The 16,582-nt window shown below is 39.5% G+C and overlaps 2 protein-coding genes across 2 annotated transcripts in view; one reads left to right on the top strand and one right to left on the bottom strand.

Moving 5' to 3' along the window:
• Positions 1-2,479: 2,479 nt before the first annotated feature.
• Ttc30b (tetratricopeptide repeat domain 30B) lies at positions 2,480-4,791 on the top strand. Its single transcript, XM_008855326.3, has one exon. The coding sequence runs from the start codon at positions 2,569-2,571 to the stop codon at positions 4,561-4,563; it is 1,995 nt and encodes a 664-aa protein (XP_008853548.1). The 5' UTR covers positions 2,480-2,568; the 3' UTR covers positions 4,564-4,791.
• Positions 4,792-11,460: 6,669 nt separating this feature from the next.
• Positions 11,461-16,582, bottom strand: part of Agps (alkylglycerone phosphate synthase) — a 159,120-nt gene continuing 153,998 nt past the window's right edge. Inside the window, exon 20 of the mRNA XM_008855325.3 lies at positions 11,461-15,204. Within this exon, the coding sequence (XP_008853547.1) occupies positions 15,083-15,204 (122 nt within the window). The 3' untranslated portion in view covers positions 11,461-15,082. The remainder of the gene's footprint in view (positions 15,205-16,582) is intronic.

The following is a 16,582-nucleotide window of genomic DNA, read 5'->3' as shown; positions in this document are numbered from 1 at the left end:
GCATACAGTAATAGCTGCCTTCCTCAGTAGGTTACTCTGGTGTGGTGGTCCAGAGCTATATTCAGTCCTTCAGATATGAGTGCAGTCTCTTCTTGGTAGTCATGCAAAACTGTCTTGTCCCTTTCTATACAGCAGAACAAAGCTATGACAAACTTCTCAGCAAAGCAGAATATATGAAAAATGATCTTCCTAATATAGTATTTAAATATCTACTGAAGTGTTTTTCCAGCTGTAACAAGTATCCCCTCAATAATTACTTCCTAACAACTGCTACAACTCCAGCCAGGACATTCAGATTTCTACTGTCTAAATCAGAATAGTTGGTTGTTTTAACCAGAAAAAAATTTTTAAAAAGCAAATTACTAATATTCCTGGCAAGTTGTTTAACTGCTCAATGCCACAGATTCTTCATCTGCAATACCCAGATTTCTGTGTCATTATGAAGATTAGTTTGTAAGAAGTCTAACAGAGTGCCATCAAAGATGGTTGGTGTTGGTTCCAAATGTACATATAGAAAAGATTTATGAGCAGCAATTCTATTGAGGAGGCAATCGCCTTGCACTGAAGTCCTTAATTACCAAAAAAAAAAAAAAAAAAAAAAAAAGACATGCCTTGACTTGGTCTGTTTGTCTTGGGTAAGAGCAAGGTCAATGGAGAGCAGGGAAGACTATAAAAGGCAACAGCTGTCCTAGGTGTCTGGTGGAGCACTTTAAATGACAATGCTCATAAATTATAGCACATATTAATACTTGAAAATCATACACTTTCTACCTCACTAGGATAAAAGTTTTACATTCTGCTATCTTATATACTTTATCTTCTATTTTCTAATACTTTAACATGCATTTATATTCCCACACTCAGGTTAGTCAACCTATGGATATGAATTGTATGAATGATCCAGCACAATTTTATAAGTCCTTAGTTTTTCACTGCCCAATCAAAGCATTATTAAAAAGAATTCATACAGAAATAATACAAACACAAAATCTCCAAATACATGGGGAAATAAAAGAAGAGTGATTTCTGACTAGAGATCTTCAAAGTAAGAATCTCAGTTTGAGGGAGGTTTGCAATGTGATTTTATTTTAAAGAAAAATCAAAATTTTAATCAGTTCAATAATAGATAGAAACATTAATATGAACCTGATAAGTAGACACTGATTATCTGTCTCTGGCAAACACACATCATAGAGTGTGTTTGGTAGAGTTAAGAATGTTAGAAAAGGGTGTTGGAGAGATGGCTCAATGGTTAAGAGCCCCAGTTACTCTTACAGAGGATCCAGGTTCGAGTCCCAGCACCCACATGATGGCTAACAACTGGCATTAACTCCAGTTCCAGGGAATCCAACACCCTCTTCTGATTTCCAAGGGCATTGCACGACACAGATGTACTTACATACATGCAGGCAATACACTCATACACATAAAATAAAATTTTTTAAAAATGTTACAAAGGGGGCTGGAGAGATGACTCAGTGGTTAAGAGCACTGGCTGCTCTTCCAGAGGCCCCGGGTTCAAGTCCCAGCACCCATAGGGTGGGTAACAACCAACTTTAACCCCCATAATCCTCTTCCAGAAGGTTGCACTTAAATATATACAGACAACACACATACACTTAAAATAAATACATAATTTTAAAAATAAAACGTTAGAAAAGTAATAACACACAGGAAAGGAGCAAGTGTTAGTTTTTGTTTTTTCCTTGCAGAAAGAAAAGACCAAGGCTAGGTCTACCTAGTAGTGAAGAAAAGGATGGTAGGTACGGCCAAGTTTAAACACCAATATACTCAATAATATTTTCCAATTATGGAAACGGGGGGGGGGGCAAGAGATACTTTGGTTTAAAACTGCCCCAATTAAGCTCTATACCCTGCTTTTTTCAGGTCAATTTCTCGAAACAACCAAAATACTGCTAGTGCTTGCATTAAACCGTTCTTAGAAAGTGTGCCTTCAAAGCAGCATAAGAGAATCTACTTTAATTCCAGAATTACAGAGATAATCCACCTTTCTCTCTCATTCCTATCGCTAAAACAACTCGAAACCACACAATGATTTCTCAGGTTTGAGGTCAGAAAATTCTCCTTTGCCTCTGGCAGGGACCCAAGGTGTTCCTGTAGCCTGAGCTGGCCTGGAACTCGCTATGTAGACCAGACTGGCCCCTGGCTGGCCTCCATCCTGGATTAGAGGTGTGCGCCACCAGCAACCCCACCCCTCTACAACTTTGTCTTTAACAAAGGAAAGGCTAGGATACACAGCCTCATTCCTGAAACTGCAACTCCCAGCATGCCGCGCGACCACCTCCCCAGAGCGTCAGAACAGGACAGGAGCATGCTGGGACTTGGAGTTTCCCCTGTAAACCGCCTAGAGCAGTTTCCTTTGCCGATCCAACTGCTGTTCCACAATCTGAAGTGTTTCACAGTAAACCAAAATTTGACATAATCGAACCAGTTGTTCGCTTTAATTCCGAACAGGTTATTTCAGCGGCAAAGCAGCCTGTGAGGATACTTCCGTTTCCGGTTGGCATATTGCCTTGGAAACAAGGATGCAGAGCAATCTGGGTGAATATGGTGGGGCTGTGCTGTGCGCTGATCCCCGACGGGGAGTTTACGGCCGTTGTGTATCGGCTCATCCGCGACTCCCGCTACTCCGAGGCGGTGCAGCTTCTGAGCGCAGAGCTGCAACGGAGCTCCAGGAGCCGCGCAGGCCTGTCGCTGCTGGCCTACTGCTACTACCGCCTGCAGGAGTTCGAGCTGGCTGCCGAGTGCTATGAGCAGCTCAGCCAGATGCACCCAGAGCTCGAGCAGTACCGCCTGTACCAGGCCCAGGCCCTGTACAAGGCCTGCCTCTATCCTGAGGCCACCCGGATCGCCTTCCTCCTGGACGGCCCCACGTACCAGAGCCAGGTCCTCCGCCTGCAAGCTGCTATCAAGTACAGTGAGGGTGACCTGCCAGGGGCCAGGAGCCTGGTGGAGCAGCTGCTGAGTGGGGAAGCTGGAGAAGACAGTGGAGGGGAGAACGACCCTGAGAGTCTGGTCAACATGGGTTGTCTGCTCTACAAGGAAGGACACTATGAAGCTGCCTGCTCCAAGTTCTTAGCTGCCCTGCAGGCTTCTGGGTACCAGCCTGACCTTTCCTATAACTTGGCCCTGGCCTATTACAGCAGCCGGCAGTATGCCCCAGCTCTGAAACACATTGCTGACATTATTGAGCGGGGCATCCGTCAGCATCCAGAGCTGGGGGTGGGCATGACCACAGAAGGCATTGATGTTCGCAGCGTTGGCAACACTTTTGTCCTTCACCAGACTGCTCTGGTGGAAGCCTTCAACCTCAAGGCAGCCATAGAGTACCAGTTGAGAAACTATGAGGCAGCTCAGGAAGCCCTCACTGACATGCCTCCCAGAGCAGAGGAAGAGTTGGACCCTGTGACCCTGCACAACCAGGCTCTAATGAACATGGATGCCAGGCCTACAGAGGGGTTTGAGAAGCTCCAGTTTCTGCTCCAGCAGAACCCCTTTCCCCCAGAGACCTTTGGCAACCTGTTGCTGCTCTACTGTAAGTATGAGTATTTTGACCTGGCAGCAGATGTCCTGGCAGAAAATGCCCACCTGACCTACAAGTTTCTCACACCTTATCTCTATGATTTCTTGGATGCTATGATCACTTGCCAGACAGCTCCTGAAGAGGCTTTCATTAAGCTCGATGGGCTGGCAGGAATGCTGACTGAGCAGCTCCGGAAACTAACCATACAAGTACAAGAAGCAAGACATAATAGAGATGATGAAGCTGCCAAAAAGGCAGTGAATGAATACGACGACGCCCTTGAGAAGTACATCCCTGTACTGATGGCCCAGGCAAAAATCTACTGGAACTCTGAAAATTATCCAATGGTGGAGAAGATCTTCCGCAAATCTGTGGAATTCTGTAATGACCAGGATGTGTGGAAGCTGAACGTGGCCCATGTTCTTTTCATGCAGGAAAACAAATACAAAGAAGCCATTGGTTTCTATGAGCCCATTGTCAAGAAGAATTATGATAACATCCTGAGCGTCAGTGCTGTTGTATTAGCCAACCTCTGTGTTTCCTACATTATGACAAGTCAGAATGAAGAAGCTGAGGAGCTGATGAGAAAGATTGAAAAGGAGGAAGAGCAGCTCTCCTATGATGAGCCAGATAAGAAAGTCTACCACCTTTGTATTGTGAATTTGGTGATAGGAACGCTTTATTGTGCCAAAGGAAATTATGACTTTGGCATCTCTCGAGTCATCAAAAGCTTGGAGCCTTACCATAAAAAGCTAGGAACTGATACATGGTATTATGCCAAGAGATGCTTCCTGTCTCTATTAGAAAACATGTCAAAGCATACAATCATGCTGCGTGACTGTGTTATTCAAGAATGTGTGCAGTTTCTAGAGCACTGTGAACTATATGGCAGAAACATTCCTGCTGTCATAGAACAGCCCCTGGAGGAAGAGAGGATGCACATCGGGAAGAATACAGTCACATACGAGTCCAGACAGTTGAAAGCTTTGATTTATGAGATTATTGGATGGAATATGTAATTATGGCTGACAGTGACTTTTATCATTTGTTATATAAATTTTTAGTTTTACCCATATTTAGCTTTTGTTACTCATGTTTGTTACATGTGGAACTTTGCACTCTTTAGCATTATAACAAAAATATTCGATAATACCTGCATGTTTAGATTCCCCACCAAATGAGATTATTGTGAGCACTTTGGCCCCAGAAGGTATCATGAAAATTTCAAAATTGAGGAAGGATTCTGTGTCGATTATGGTTCCTTTATCTTTTTAACTGTATCTTGGGCAGACTTTGCACAGGGATTGTATTATCCAGGGACCAGATATTAAGTTCAGAACTTAGTAATGGTGAATGTATAGGACCTCTAGTTTTTTAATAATCAATTCACACAACTCCCATGCTTTTTATAGAAAGTTTAGGATATTTTGGCAATGTTTTTAAATAGAGATCTATTACTTTGTCCAGACAAAATTCCTTAGTTTTAAGTGTTTTTACTAGTGTACAGGATTCAGTAGGAAATTTTGTTCACTTAAACTGTGACGCTACTGTGTAGAGAAAATAAATCATCATTACTTCCATTTGTTAATTCAAATTTACGAACAAGGTATATTGTTGTTGTTTTTCCTAATAACTTTGTTTTCATTTATTTCTTGCCATAACTGAAACCAGAAGTAACCTGAAAGCTCAGTTCCCAATTACTGCCTTTGGCTTTCCACTTTAGGATATACTGTAGTTTCCTTTAGTTTCTTGGGTACAGAAAATTTTACTTTATTCCTCCACCCCCAAACCTTTTCCCACACCTACACTGATGAAAAAGTCAGTTCTGAAAATTTATCTCATAGATTCTGCCTCCCTAGTGCTGGGACTAAAGGCATGTGCTACCACACCCGGCTGATGACAATTTTTAAAGATTTTATTTATTTTTATTTTATGTGTATGAGTGCTTTGCCTGCATGTGCATGCAATTCCCACTGAGGCCAGAAGAGGGCGTCGAATCCCCTGGGACTGGAGTTAAGGACAAGAGGCCATGTGAATGCTGAAAACTGAACCTGGGTCCTGTGGAAGAGCAACAAGTGCTCTAAACCTCTGAGCCATCTCTCCGGGCCTCAATGGCTTTAAAACATAAATATAAATAATGTATATGTGTGTGTGTTAACAGTTTAGCCACGTAACTAAATGTAGGTTCAGTGCAATTCTTCAGCAGAATGAACTCCTAGGTGCTCAAATTCCATTAGAAAAGAAAACTGGACTTACTGTGAAGTCTAATGGTTTTGAATTTAAGGCCATTTTGATCTTAATGATCGAGCTGCTATCATTTGCCAGTGAAAGCTTGAGCCCACACTGGAGGAGAATCAGTGTTAAATGACCACGTAAGTGCACCCCACAGCACACTCTGTGTCTCAGCAATATTCTTTAACAACTTCTGCATTTAAAGTGTTGCTGTGGTAGCTCTGTGCCCCTCTCAATTTCCATAGCCCCTTAAAAATGTGGAAAGTAAATGAACTGAAATCTTACTTTCAACAGTCACATTAACTTTTTCCCTATTTCCTTTTTAAAAAAGAAAAAAAAGTATGTTAACCACCTCAAAGCAAATGTTTTCCAGATTCCCCTTTGCAAGTAGTCCAGCCTTTATTTAGCCACAATTTATTTACCCAGGTGCCGTTTGTGGTTTGCATGTATGAGTGGTATAGACTTTCAGAACATAAAAAGCTTCTCAGAACAGCTTTTAACCCCTCGTTGCTGGGCAGTGGGGGGGTTCCTGTTAGTCAAGCATTTGGAAAATTCTGACTGCTCTACCACTGAGTAAAGGAATAAAGATCAATTGAGGCAATTGTCCCCTTCCTTACCCTGGCTCTCCAGAGAAACACATGCCAGATTCAGATGGCTGCTATGGACAGGAAATTGAGCTAGGAGTCTGAAGGAGCTTGGGAAGGGGGGCATTCTAACCCCCCTAAGTTCCTGACCATCTTTTACTTTTTGTATCTATGTTTTAAGAAGGTTTAAATAAAACATTTATCGTAAGTGCAAACATGCACATGCAATGGTACGTGTGTGGTCAGAGGACAACATGGGGGAATTGGTTCTCTCCTCCACCACAGAGATTGAACTTGGGTCATTGGGCTTGGCATTAAGTACCTTTACCAGCTAAGCCACCTTGCCGGTTTCAGCATATACATTTTTAAAGCTTAAAAAATATTTTATAAGCCAGGTGTGGTGGTGCACGCCTTTAATCCCAGCACTTGGGAGGCAGAGGCAGGTGGATCTTTGTGAGTTCAAGGCCAGCCTGGTCTACACAGTGAGTTCCAGGACAGCTGGGGCTACAAGGAGACCCTGTCTCAAAAAAAATTTTATATGTATGTGTGTGCTTTCAAGAGTTTCATGTGCACCACATGCATACAGGTGTCCAAGGAGACCAGAAGAGGGCATCAGATCCCCTGGCACTGGAATTACAGGCAGTTGTGAGCTTCCCAGTATGGGCGTTGGAAATCAAATCCGGGTCTTCTGCAAGAGCAGGCAGTGCTCTTAACCATTGAGCTTCAGCTCTACCTTACTGTTTCTTGATTCTAAAAGGTAATGATTTTGCAATGACAGGTCATCCCCTCATTATTTGATTGAAAGCTTCCATCCCTATGGCAAAAAAAAAAAAAAAAGCTATTATTTACATTCCTAGTACATATGTGGTAGTACTAAAATCACTTCTTTAACAGGGAGCCATTTCCCTGTATTTCTGAAGCTATCATGCTTTTAAAATTTCTCTATAATATCTGGTTTATTTTAAAATGTAAAACCCATATTCCATAATATTAGTCAGTTCTTGATACACATACAGAATTTGAGCATGTTAGCCGAATTTTAAGACAAAAGCTCTGGCTCTGGGACTCCTAAGAAACTAGGCTCAGCTATCCATCCCAGGACACCAACTGAACAGCCAGGAGTGGTGAAAGACAGAAAAAGTTTAATCAGCACAGTCATGCTGGAAAACCAGGTAAAGGGATTGGTGACTCCAGGTTCATCCTCACAGAACCAAGACTTGAAATTTTATTAAAAAGGAAACAAAGGAGGGGCTTGGAGCTTAACAAACAGCAGGTGATCTTGGTCCAACCAGCAGTCTCAAGGGTCATTTTCTCAGTTCTGATTCTTCATGTTCTGGAGATGCCACTGTCCTCACCTGCAGGGAGCAACTGGGTTGCTGTAAAATGATTACATCTCCAAGGTGCAACTTCACCATCATGGGGTTGGGGATCTCATTTGAGGTGATCTGATCTGAAAGGCTTGATATTGCTTGGGGTGTGCGGGGTGTCTCCAATCCTTGTAATAAACATGTTTATCAATCAGTCCTGTCATTCCTGAAATCCAAGGTAACTGTGGGATTAGAGTGACTCAGAAGGGAAAAGTTGGGAGACAAAAATAGAGCCAGAGAGGGATAAAACAGAGTTATGCCAATGAGTGGTACACTTCACTCGGACACAAGTAATTTTATCTATGAGTAAGAACATAATCTTTCTGTGCAGAACCATCAAGCATAGACCAGATACGACATGTTAAAGGATTTGGATTCCTCAAGACAGTTCCTTTTTGAATGTGGCCTTGGCTGTAGCACAGATGTGTGCATTAACACCATCTTTGAAGGTTGAATGTGCAGGGGCTAATTCAGACCATTCATCAAAGGCAGAGCAACAGGAACCGGGGGGACTGGTGTTGACAGAGTGGACCATCTGCAATGTACAACTACTGCACAGGAGATGACTCTTGTTCCTTAGGGGTGACACAGGTACATATACTGGGCTTAGAGCAGCACCTCAGATGGAATCCCTACAGAAATGTCAAAAGCTTGGGCCAGCATTAGAATAACTTGTTTGTAGAAGGCTATCAGCTGGATGTCCAAATACATAAAATTTGAAAAAAGTAAAGGTAAACTGACTTGGAGGGAAAGCTTTAAGAATAGCTGAGGCCAGTGCCCTATGTCTTCACCTGGGTGTCCCAGGGAGGAGGCAGTGGTGGAAGTCTGATTGCAGTAACAAACGCCTATCTATAGAACCCAACTTCAAGAGAATAATATTAGCATAGATTGGGCTAGAGAGATGCCTCAGTGATTAAGAGCACTGGCTGCTCTTTCAGAGGACCTGGGTTTAGTTCCCAGCACCCACATGACAGCTAACATCTGCCCTTAACTCGTTCCAGGGGACCCAACACCCACTTCTTTCTGGCCTCCACAAGCATTGCATGACATGGGTACAATTACATACATGCAGGTAAAATACTCATGTATGTAAAAATCTTTAAAAATTAAAAAATGTAAGGTGAAAGAGATCAGGGAAGACTCCCAACATTAACCTGGGGCGTCCCTACGCATGCACACACACTTGCAAACACATGTACTCCTATATACATGAACAGGCATACACTCATGCACATCACAAACATATGCCTAAAAAAATCATCCTCTAGGGAGATGTGGACAAAATGTCACTGTCATACTCAGAAAAAGCAACTTCGTTAAATTCAATTGCAGGATGAGCTGACTACTGACAGTGCACTTGAGAGTAATTAGAATAGCAGAAGCATTAGTACTACTCTGGAAGTCAAATGGGCACATGTAGAAAATATGAGCATGGTGAAGGGTCTAACAAATGGAAGGAGCAAAGACTGACTGGAGAAGATCTGGGGAAGCATCAGATCTACCTTTACACTTCCGAAGAGCAGCCCACATTAAGATTTTGGAGCAGGAAAAGGCTTTCAGAAAAAGCAGTAAATATCCATTTGGTTACAGCAAATACTCAGGAAAACTGGCTGTGGCTTGGAGACTAGGGAAGCAATTATATACAGATACAAAATGGAATGATTTCCAAGGTTCATTCAGTCTGAGCTTATGCTGGCCAGGTAGGAAATTGCTTTAAATAGCATAAGAGGTAAAACCTTAGCATGGCTAGCAATCACTGAAATGGGTCATGCCAGACAAAGTTCAACAGGTCTTACCTTCATGTCATGCCAGAGCCCAGATAGGTACAACCTTGCATTCAGTGTGTAGGCCAGCAGGGACAAAAATCATCATCTGTGTCAAGTCCTTTCCTGTCTCAGAGGTTACTCATACAAGATGTATCCCATTTGTTCTGGGTAGAGCGGGATGTTAGCAAAATTTAAATTAAATCACTACGAAATAAAAAGTTCTGTAAACGATGATTGGTTTGGGAAATGTTTATTTGTTCCCACCACATCTTAAAAAAAAAAAATTACACACGGGCATTTGCTTTTTAGAATGCAGTCTAGGAATAAACTAATAAAAGGAAATTCTGAACATACATGGAAAGCATGGCACATGGACTATGTGTGAGCCCTTGTGGGAAAGCATAGCTCAGTTTGAACTAATAAAGCTATGCTGAAATCTCTTAGGAATTGTACTTCCCATTAACATATCCACTCTTAGACTCTAAAGTATAAAGAGAAAAATTGTTTGGTATGCATTAGTTACAGCAGTATAATGGCTTACATACATTTTTTTTTTTTTTTAAATCCACATGTAGTTCCCAAAAGATCACTACAGTACTGGCAGGAACATGTTCTGCCACGGAGGAAGACTCAGGATAAGATATTATTCAAGTCAAGTTGTATCAGAGTCAAAAGATTTCACAGGCTTAGCAAAAGAGGACAAAACTTAATATAACTTACACATATTTCCCTTAAGATTTGTCATTGTTCCAGAACAGAAATAACCATTATTCAGAAGGCACCATCACACACAAAAAAGACACACACAACATTAAGGACAGAAACCTCGCTTCCAAGCTCTGCTCCTTAGGGAGCCGTATGAGCAAAGAGCCAATAGCATGTAGGCGGTGTCTCAAGCCTTGCCAAGTATGCCACATCTGCCAAGCCGCATCTTAGGGCTACAAGGCTGGAACAGCAGGAACGAAAATGTATGAATGGAAAGGAGATACAAATCCCACTTACTGATTAGATGCATGAGTCCAGACTCATCACACAATTAATTCAGTATGGTAGGTGACTCAAACCAACACTGTGGAAAGGATTAGCAAGGTTTCTATATAAAACTACCAAATTTTGACATGTTCTTGAAGAAGAGCTCTGAACTGCTAAACCATCTTTGTCTTTAGACTTACCTCTCATTTTAAATTGTTTCATGGACAAAAAGGAAAAATCCCAACAAGGCACTGTGAACTTTTAGGGGCTATTAAGTCACTTAAATACCTATTTATAGAAACTCTACCAATACAAGCATTTCAGGAGCTTGGTGGACAGTGAAAGCAATAAGAACATATTTCACAGGGTGCATGTGGCGTTGCTGAGAAACACTGCTAACAACTGTGCCTTGAAAACTGGTATGCGTGTGGCTTAGAAATCCATGCTGCATCTGTTTCTTTTTCTTTGTCCTTCCCCTCTCAAAGTGTAAATTCATAGTATCTGAAAAATATTTTATAAAATAATGTACTACTTATTCCTTTAAAAAATAATTATCCTTTGGGAACAACAACAAAAAATTTTTTTCGTGTTCACAGAATTAGATGCAATTCTGTGATGGTTCTTTGGCCTGGAGTGTGGTATAAATCTGTGTCTTCTCTTTGTTAAAGAACTGTACCTAGAAGAGCATGAAAATGCTATTTCCAACGCCTGGAAGGGAATGCTTCAGAATCAAAGAAGACCGAACACCTCCGAGGAGATTAATTTTGACTTAAAATAACTGGAGATTGATGCAACCTAGCTAATGATATATTCAGCTATAAATCCAAAGGGATTTAGTCATGGTCAGGCTGTCTTGATGACGAAACATTAGCAGACTTATAAAAAATTATTTTATACTTTCAAATCTGTGGAAATCTGAAGTGAAAAACTAAAGGTGAAAAACATGCGAACAGACAAAAACAGCTTCACACCTCCTTTGACTGAAAAAAATAATACCTAGGCCCATGTCCATTTTATTAATATGTTTCTATAATCTCTTGACATTATACAAGCAGTTTTTACAGTTAAGTTTCACACTGAAGACAAACACTATTTGGCTTGGAAATAGAATGCTGAGTAACTTAATATCCTTCATGTCAGACACATACTTCAACGGTTTAAGTAAACCTTTTATACCTTCTGATTTCAGCATCATTTCAGGAAGTGAAATTCATTAGTATGAATTAAGTGAATCTGTATGGCTCATATGTTCTGTATGAGTCATATCAGAACATAAGGCTCTAAGCCAAGCCAACCCTCCGTAACGGATAAGGGTTAAGGTAGATCACTCGGGGCTCTTCCATCTTAAACCAGCACTTGTTGCACTTTCAGCTTCTCCTGTCATGAGCTGAGCCCTAATTAAAATCAGTCACTAAAGATTAAGTGGGAACAAAAAAAATCTCTAAAAATTACCAAAGCTGTTCATCACTCTGTCTCAGCACTTTCTAGATACGTTTTCCAAGAGAGCATTCTGTAGCAGCATCATTGGCAAGGTATAAACCAATCCCAGTAAGTCGCTGTGTTCTAACATGACCCCAAACTCAACCCCATTGGAGGACCTGAGGTCTATACTTCACTTCAGGACTTCAGAGCTTCTCTGATCAGCTGCGGTTAGAAGCCCTTGGTACAAAAGAATGTGACAACAATCTCTGCAATTAACATGCAGAAAAGTGTCTTTAAATACGAAAGTTAGGCCTTACAATATTCTGAAGGGTAAAAGGATTGTTTGCAACCATTTGTATCTGATATAATATACACATTGACAGAAGCTTGTTTTTTATTGAGTCTTTGTTTTCCAAAATATATCAACATATATATGCATATTAGACAGCTTCCAGATTCATAAATAACCTTAGACCAACAGTTCTGTATATAAGCATTTCTAGTAACAAACTCCCATTCCTCAAAGAGCAAGGTTTAATCTATTCTGTGATAAAATGCTGGACACAAGAAACATGTGGCCTCCACAATTCTCAGTAAACTAAAAAGCTCAAGTAATTTAGTATAAGACTAAATTTACTTATGGGCCACTATAAATTGCACCATACATTAAGGCAACAGTTTCTCCAAGGGTCAATAAAGTCTATTCAGTTTAAGTCTTTAGTATTCAATGCCATTTCTCACTAGCAGCCAGTTTCCCTTCCCAATGAAACCCAGGTCCACTATGACATCATCAAATTTAAGCAAAGTATTACAAATATGACTAACTTAAGAAAGACAAGTCAGTGTTATCCACTATTGAATATCAAATAGACTACAGTTTTTAAGATGTTAAATAAACTAATTTATGAGTTAAGATGCCTCATATAAACAGTATTCTCCTGGGTTTAACTTTAAGAAGCCATTTTCAGATACTTGAGAATGTCAGAGGCATGGTTAAGTGCTTTATGCATATTCATGAACTCAGTCCTCCAGAGACACTAAGTCTATACTGAGGCACCTCCCAGAAGTGGGTGGGTAAAAGTAGGGGAAGGCTTCCTGATTTACAAAATCAGAGTGAAACAGTACTGACGAACAATCTTGTGTTTCAAAATGATCCCTGTAGAAATTATATCAACTACAAAATGTAGTCACCATTAAAAACCAAGATTGGGGAGCCCTGCATATATGGGAAAAGAAAAACAAGTTCACGTAGTATAGGGAATACCACAATTTCCATAAAGTTCATGTAGTATAGGGAATACCACAATTTCAGGTGTTACACTTACAGATTCCTAATATGAAGTATAGATTTCTGAGGCTATAGAAAGCCAAACATCTTGGAGAAAATGTTATAACAATCACATGCAAGGAAATGGATCTACTAATGAAACTGTTTATTAAAACAATTACTCAGAAATATGTACATACTTCCAAAGAGGTGTTAGAACCTTAGAAATGTCACATTTTGATCACCAATTAGAGAAATGACCTTCATGAAGAGATGCATTTTATAAAGTTGAGAATCTTACCATTCTAGAGGCAATTCCCTCAAGTGTCCAGTTATTTTAAACCATCAACGGCTTTAATCAAAGACTGCTGGAAATTTTATAATTAAAAAGAAATCAATCAAGAGAGGCAGCTTCCAGAAAAGAAATATTTTGTTAAACTAATAATTGTGATTTGTCTACAGAGTTTAATTTGTCAGTTTGAGGCCAATTTTGATAGTTAAAAAGTATAATTTTGAAGACTTAAAAATACCATTTTGTCAACTTTAAATTTTCACTTTTCTGGTTAAGGCTACTTCAAATATAAAAGGTATCAAACTGCCCCAACATACTTTGGAGCTGTTGCTACACAGACATATGGTGTGTCCTTTTAAAGGATCATCTGCATTTTGACTTACATTATCTGATTAAATATTAATTTTAAAAAATTATCAAAAGTTAGGTATTGCATTAAGAAAAGAATCCATGCCAAAATGTGAATCATAAACCTCAACAGACAGTGATTTAAAGCAATCATTACACTGATTTCAATATCCAGGTCTGAATGTAAAAATGTTTGCTAAATATGATAATGTTCTTTTAAATATTTACTTAAGAAGTAGAAGATCTCAAACTTGTGATTATGGTATATGCATTAGTACATTTTTTTTTTTTAATTTCGGTTAGACCAGTAATTCAAAAAAAGCATTAAACCATTATTAAGAACTAAACTGAAACTAGTTTTACATGAAAAGTTATCGTGCTATTTGTGGTTAATCTAAAAAAAAGATTTTTGTTATTGAAATTATTGAGGCTTTCAAATTCAAGAGCCAATTAATGACTGTTTCTTTAGCCAAATAATCCTCTGAACTGGAGACATTAGGTTCAGGAGTCTTCCTTCTGCTCTTTCTGCAGCTCCGCAACAAGTACATAACAGCAGAAACATTAGGACTCAATGACGGATAATGGCCTTCAAATCATGGTAAGCCTGCCCTTCACATGTAATAAGGTAGCTTTTCTTAAAAAACATGTTATGAATGATCTAGGATACAACAGGTTATCTCAGCGTTACAAACACAACTCATACCCCAATAGAAACAGAGACATGGAGAACAAAACCATGTCTATTTCCAGGATAATTTTTATACTGGTAATTTAAGTTTGTATAAGTGTGTACTTAGTTCAAACAAAACTGTAGACCAAGCACCGTGAACAGATGAAGGGATCCTTATAATAGGCTGTCTATATATGTATCGCCTCCTTCAATGGCCTACTTAAGAGTAAAATGTGCTCTTAAAAACATACAAATATCACTCTCCAGCAGTCTTTCCCCAGATATCTGCTTTACAGAAATGTGTTTTTAAAAAAAAAAGAGCAACAGATGATACCAAAATCTGTCTTTGTTCACCAAGAGGAAGCATCACTATAAAACAGCTGGCAGCATCTTCCTCTCAGATAACTAGCAGCCATGTGCTGCCTGACTAAAATTTGAAATGACACCTACCAATGAGACCCAAGGAATACCATCTGTCAAATCTACAGATACACAAAGTACAGAATGAAAACAAACTTATTTTAAACCAACACACAGTCCATGATATAATCTATTACTGGTGTAACCATAGTTGAAGACTTTAAAAAAGTAACATTTTTCATAATGATATTAATGGATTTATAAAAGATTTCTGTTTCCAAAGATGTTACTGGGGTCCACATATTCCTTGACAGACTTCAGCATCCCAAGGCCAACATCAGAGATACTTTCCTTTAGCCACTGCTTTCGTAACTTGCCCACTGGAAAACAAAAATCAAAAATGCTTCAACATACACTATGATGCTGGGAACCAATCAATCTTGTGACCACAAGTGAGCAAACACTGTGTGATAAATGCTTTTATTCAAAAATGAGAAATGTTTTGCTTTATTTGATTTATTGAGCCCACCAGACTATCAAGCTCATTAAGCCCAATGCATTCCCAGGGGAAGTCTGTGCCCCACAGTGTCTCCTTTCTCTGTAAACTATGAAATGGAGATTGAAGGAAGCTTATACTGAGATTACAATTTTACAAATAGCAAGACGAGAAAAACATGCATCTCAAAAGAGCCCAACCACTGTCTTAACTATCTAACACGCCAAAATTTCAGAGAAAATAAAGTTTCCTGAAAAAATGTTTTACAGCAAGATGGATTTGTTTGATACACTTTACAAAAATAACAGGATGTATCCTTAAAACAGTTTAAGGTACACAAAAATTTTAAAGAAAATCTGACCCTTTTGGGTAAAGGGATATGGTCTGGTTCTGAGTTTTCCATTCACATTTTCTTTCAAAGCTTTCACATATTCACATGTTCCCAGATAACGGATACCTTCTTCCTAGTGTTCTACCAGATTTAGTTTTTTATTTTTGGTGTGTGTGTGTGCGCGGGGGGGGGGGGGGGGCTTACTTATTCTGTTTTAATTTTTTTTTTTTTTTTTTGACCCTTTTTTTTTTTTTGTTTTTTTTTGCCCCAGCTGGCCTGGAACTCACTTTGTAGACCAGGCTGTCCTTGAACTCACAGAGATCCTCCTCTCTGCCTCCGGAGTGCTGGGGGGCAGCTACCTAATCTGTCTTAAATTTTATCTTTTATTTTTGGACCGTTTGTTTTATCTGTTCTTTGTTTTAGGTCTTACTAACTTCAAATAATGAAGTAACAATAATTAGCAAGGTAATTATTTTTAAAATGTGCTAAATAAAAATACGCAACCTTTTCTATGTAAAACTTTTGTAAGGAAGGGTATGCAAAATAATTCTGAACTCTCAACCTGCTTTGGCATTGAAAAATAAAGCAATATGGTGACTTATCTGGGACAAAAATGAGTGTTTTAATTTATAGCTGGGATTATTTGCAGTTAGTACTTCATAAACATATGCATTATTATAACTGAATTCAAATGGCCATTTTCCACAAATGTTCATTAATGATTCAAAGTCATTAACAGTGATTTAACTGCCCAACTGAAATGGGAAACCTTTCTTGAAGTATTCAACCTGTCAGTCTAAAGCACACACCCATTTATCAGGTTGCAGCAACACATCACAGCATCTGCCTTTGGAAGCCTTAATTAAATGCCACTCTAGCTCAATTCAAACCAGCTTTCAGGTCCAGTTTTCCAGGAAACTTTCAAATTATC

Source organism: Nannospalax galili, unplaced genomic scaffold, assembly GCF_000622305.1.
Source record: "Nannospalax galili isolate Female #2095 unplaced genomic scaffold, S.galili_v1.0 scaffold346, whole genome shotgun sequence".
NCBI classification, from domain to species: Eukaryota; Metazoa; Chordata; class Mammalia; order Rodentia; family Spalacidae; genus Nannospalax; species Nannospalax galili.
The sequence above is the reverse complement of the archived record's forward strand: the minus strand, read 5'-3'. Positions and strand labels throughout refer to the sequence as shown.

Excerpts from the sequence above, each read along its gene's own strand:
- Ttc30b (XM_008855326.3), top strand. The coding sequence starts at position 2,569 with ATGGTGGGGCTGTGCTGTGCGCTGATCCCCGACGGGGAGTTTACGGCC.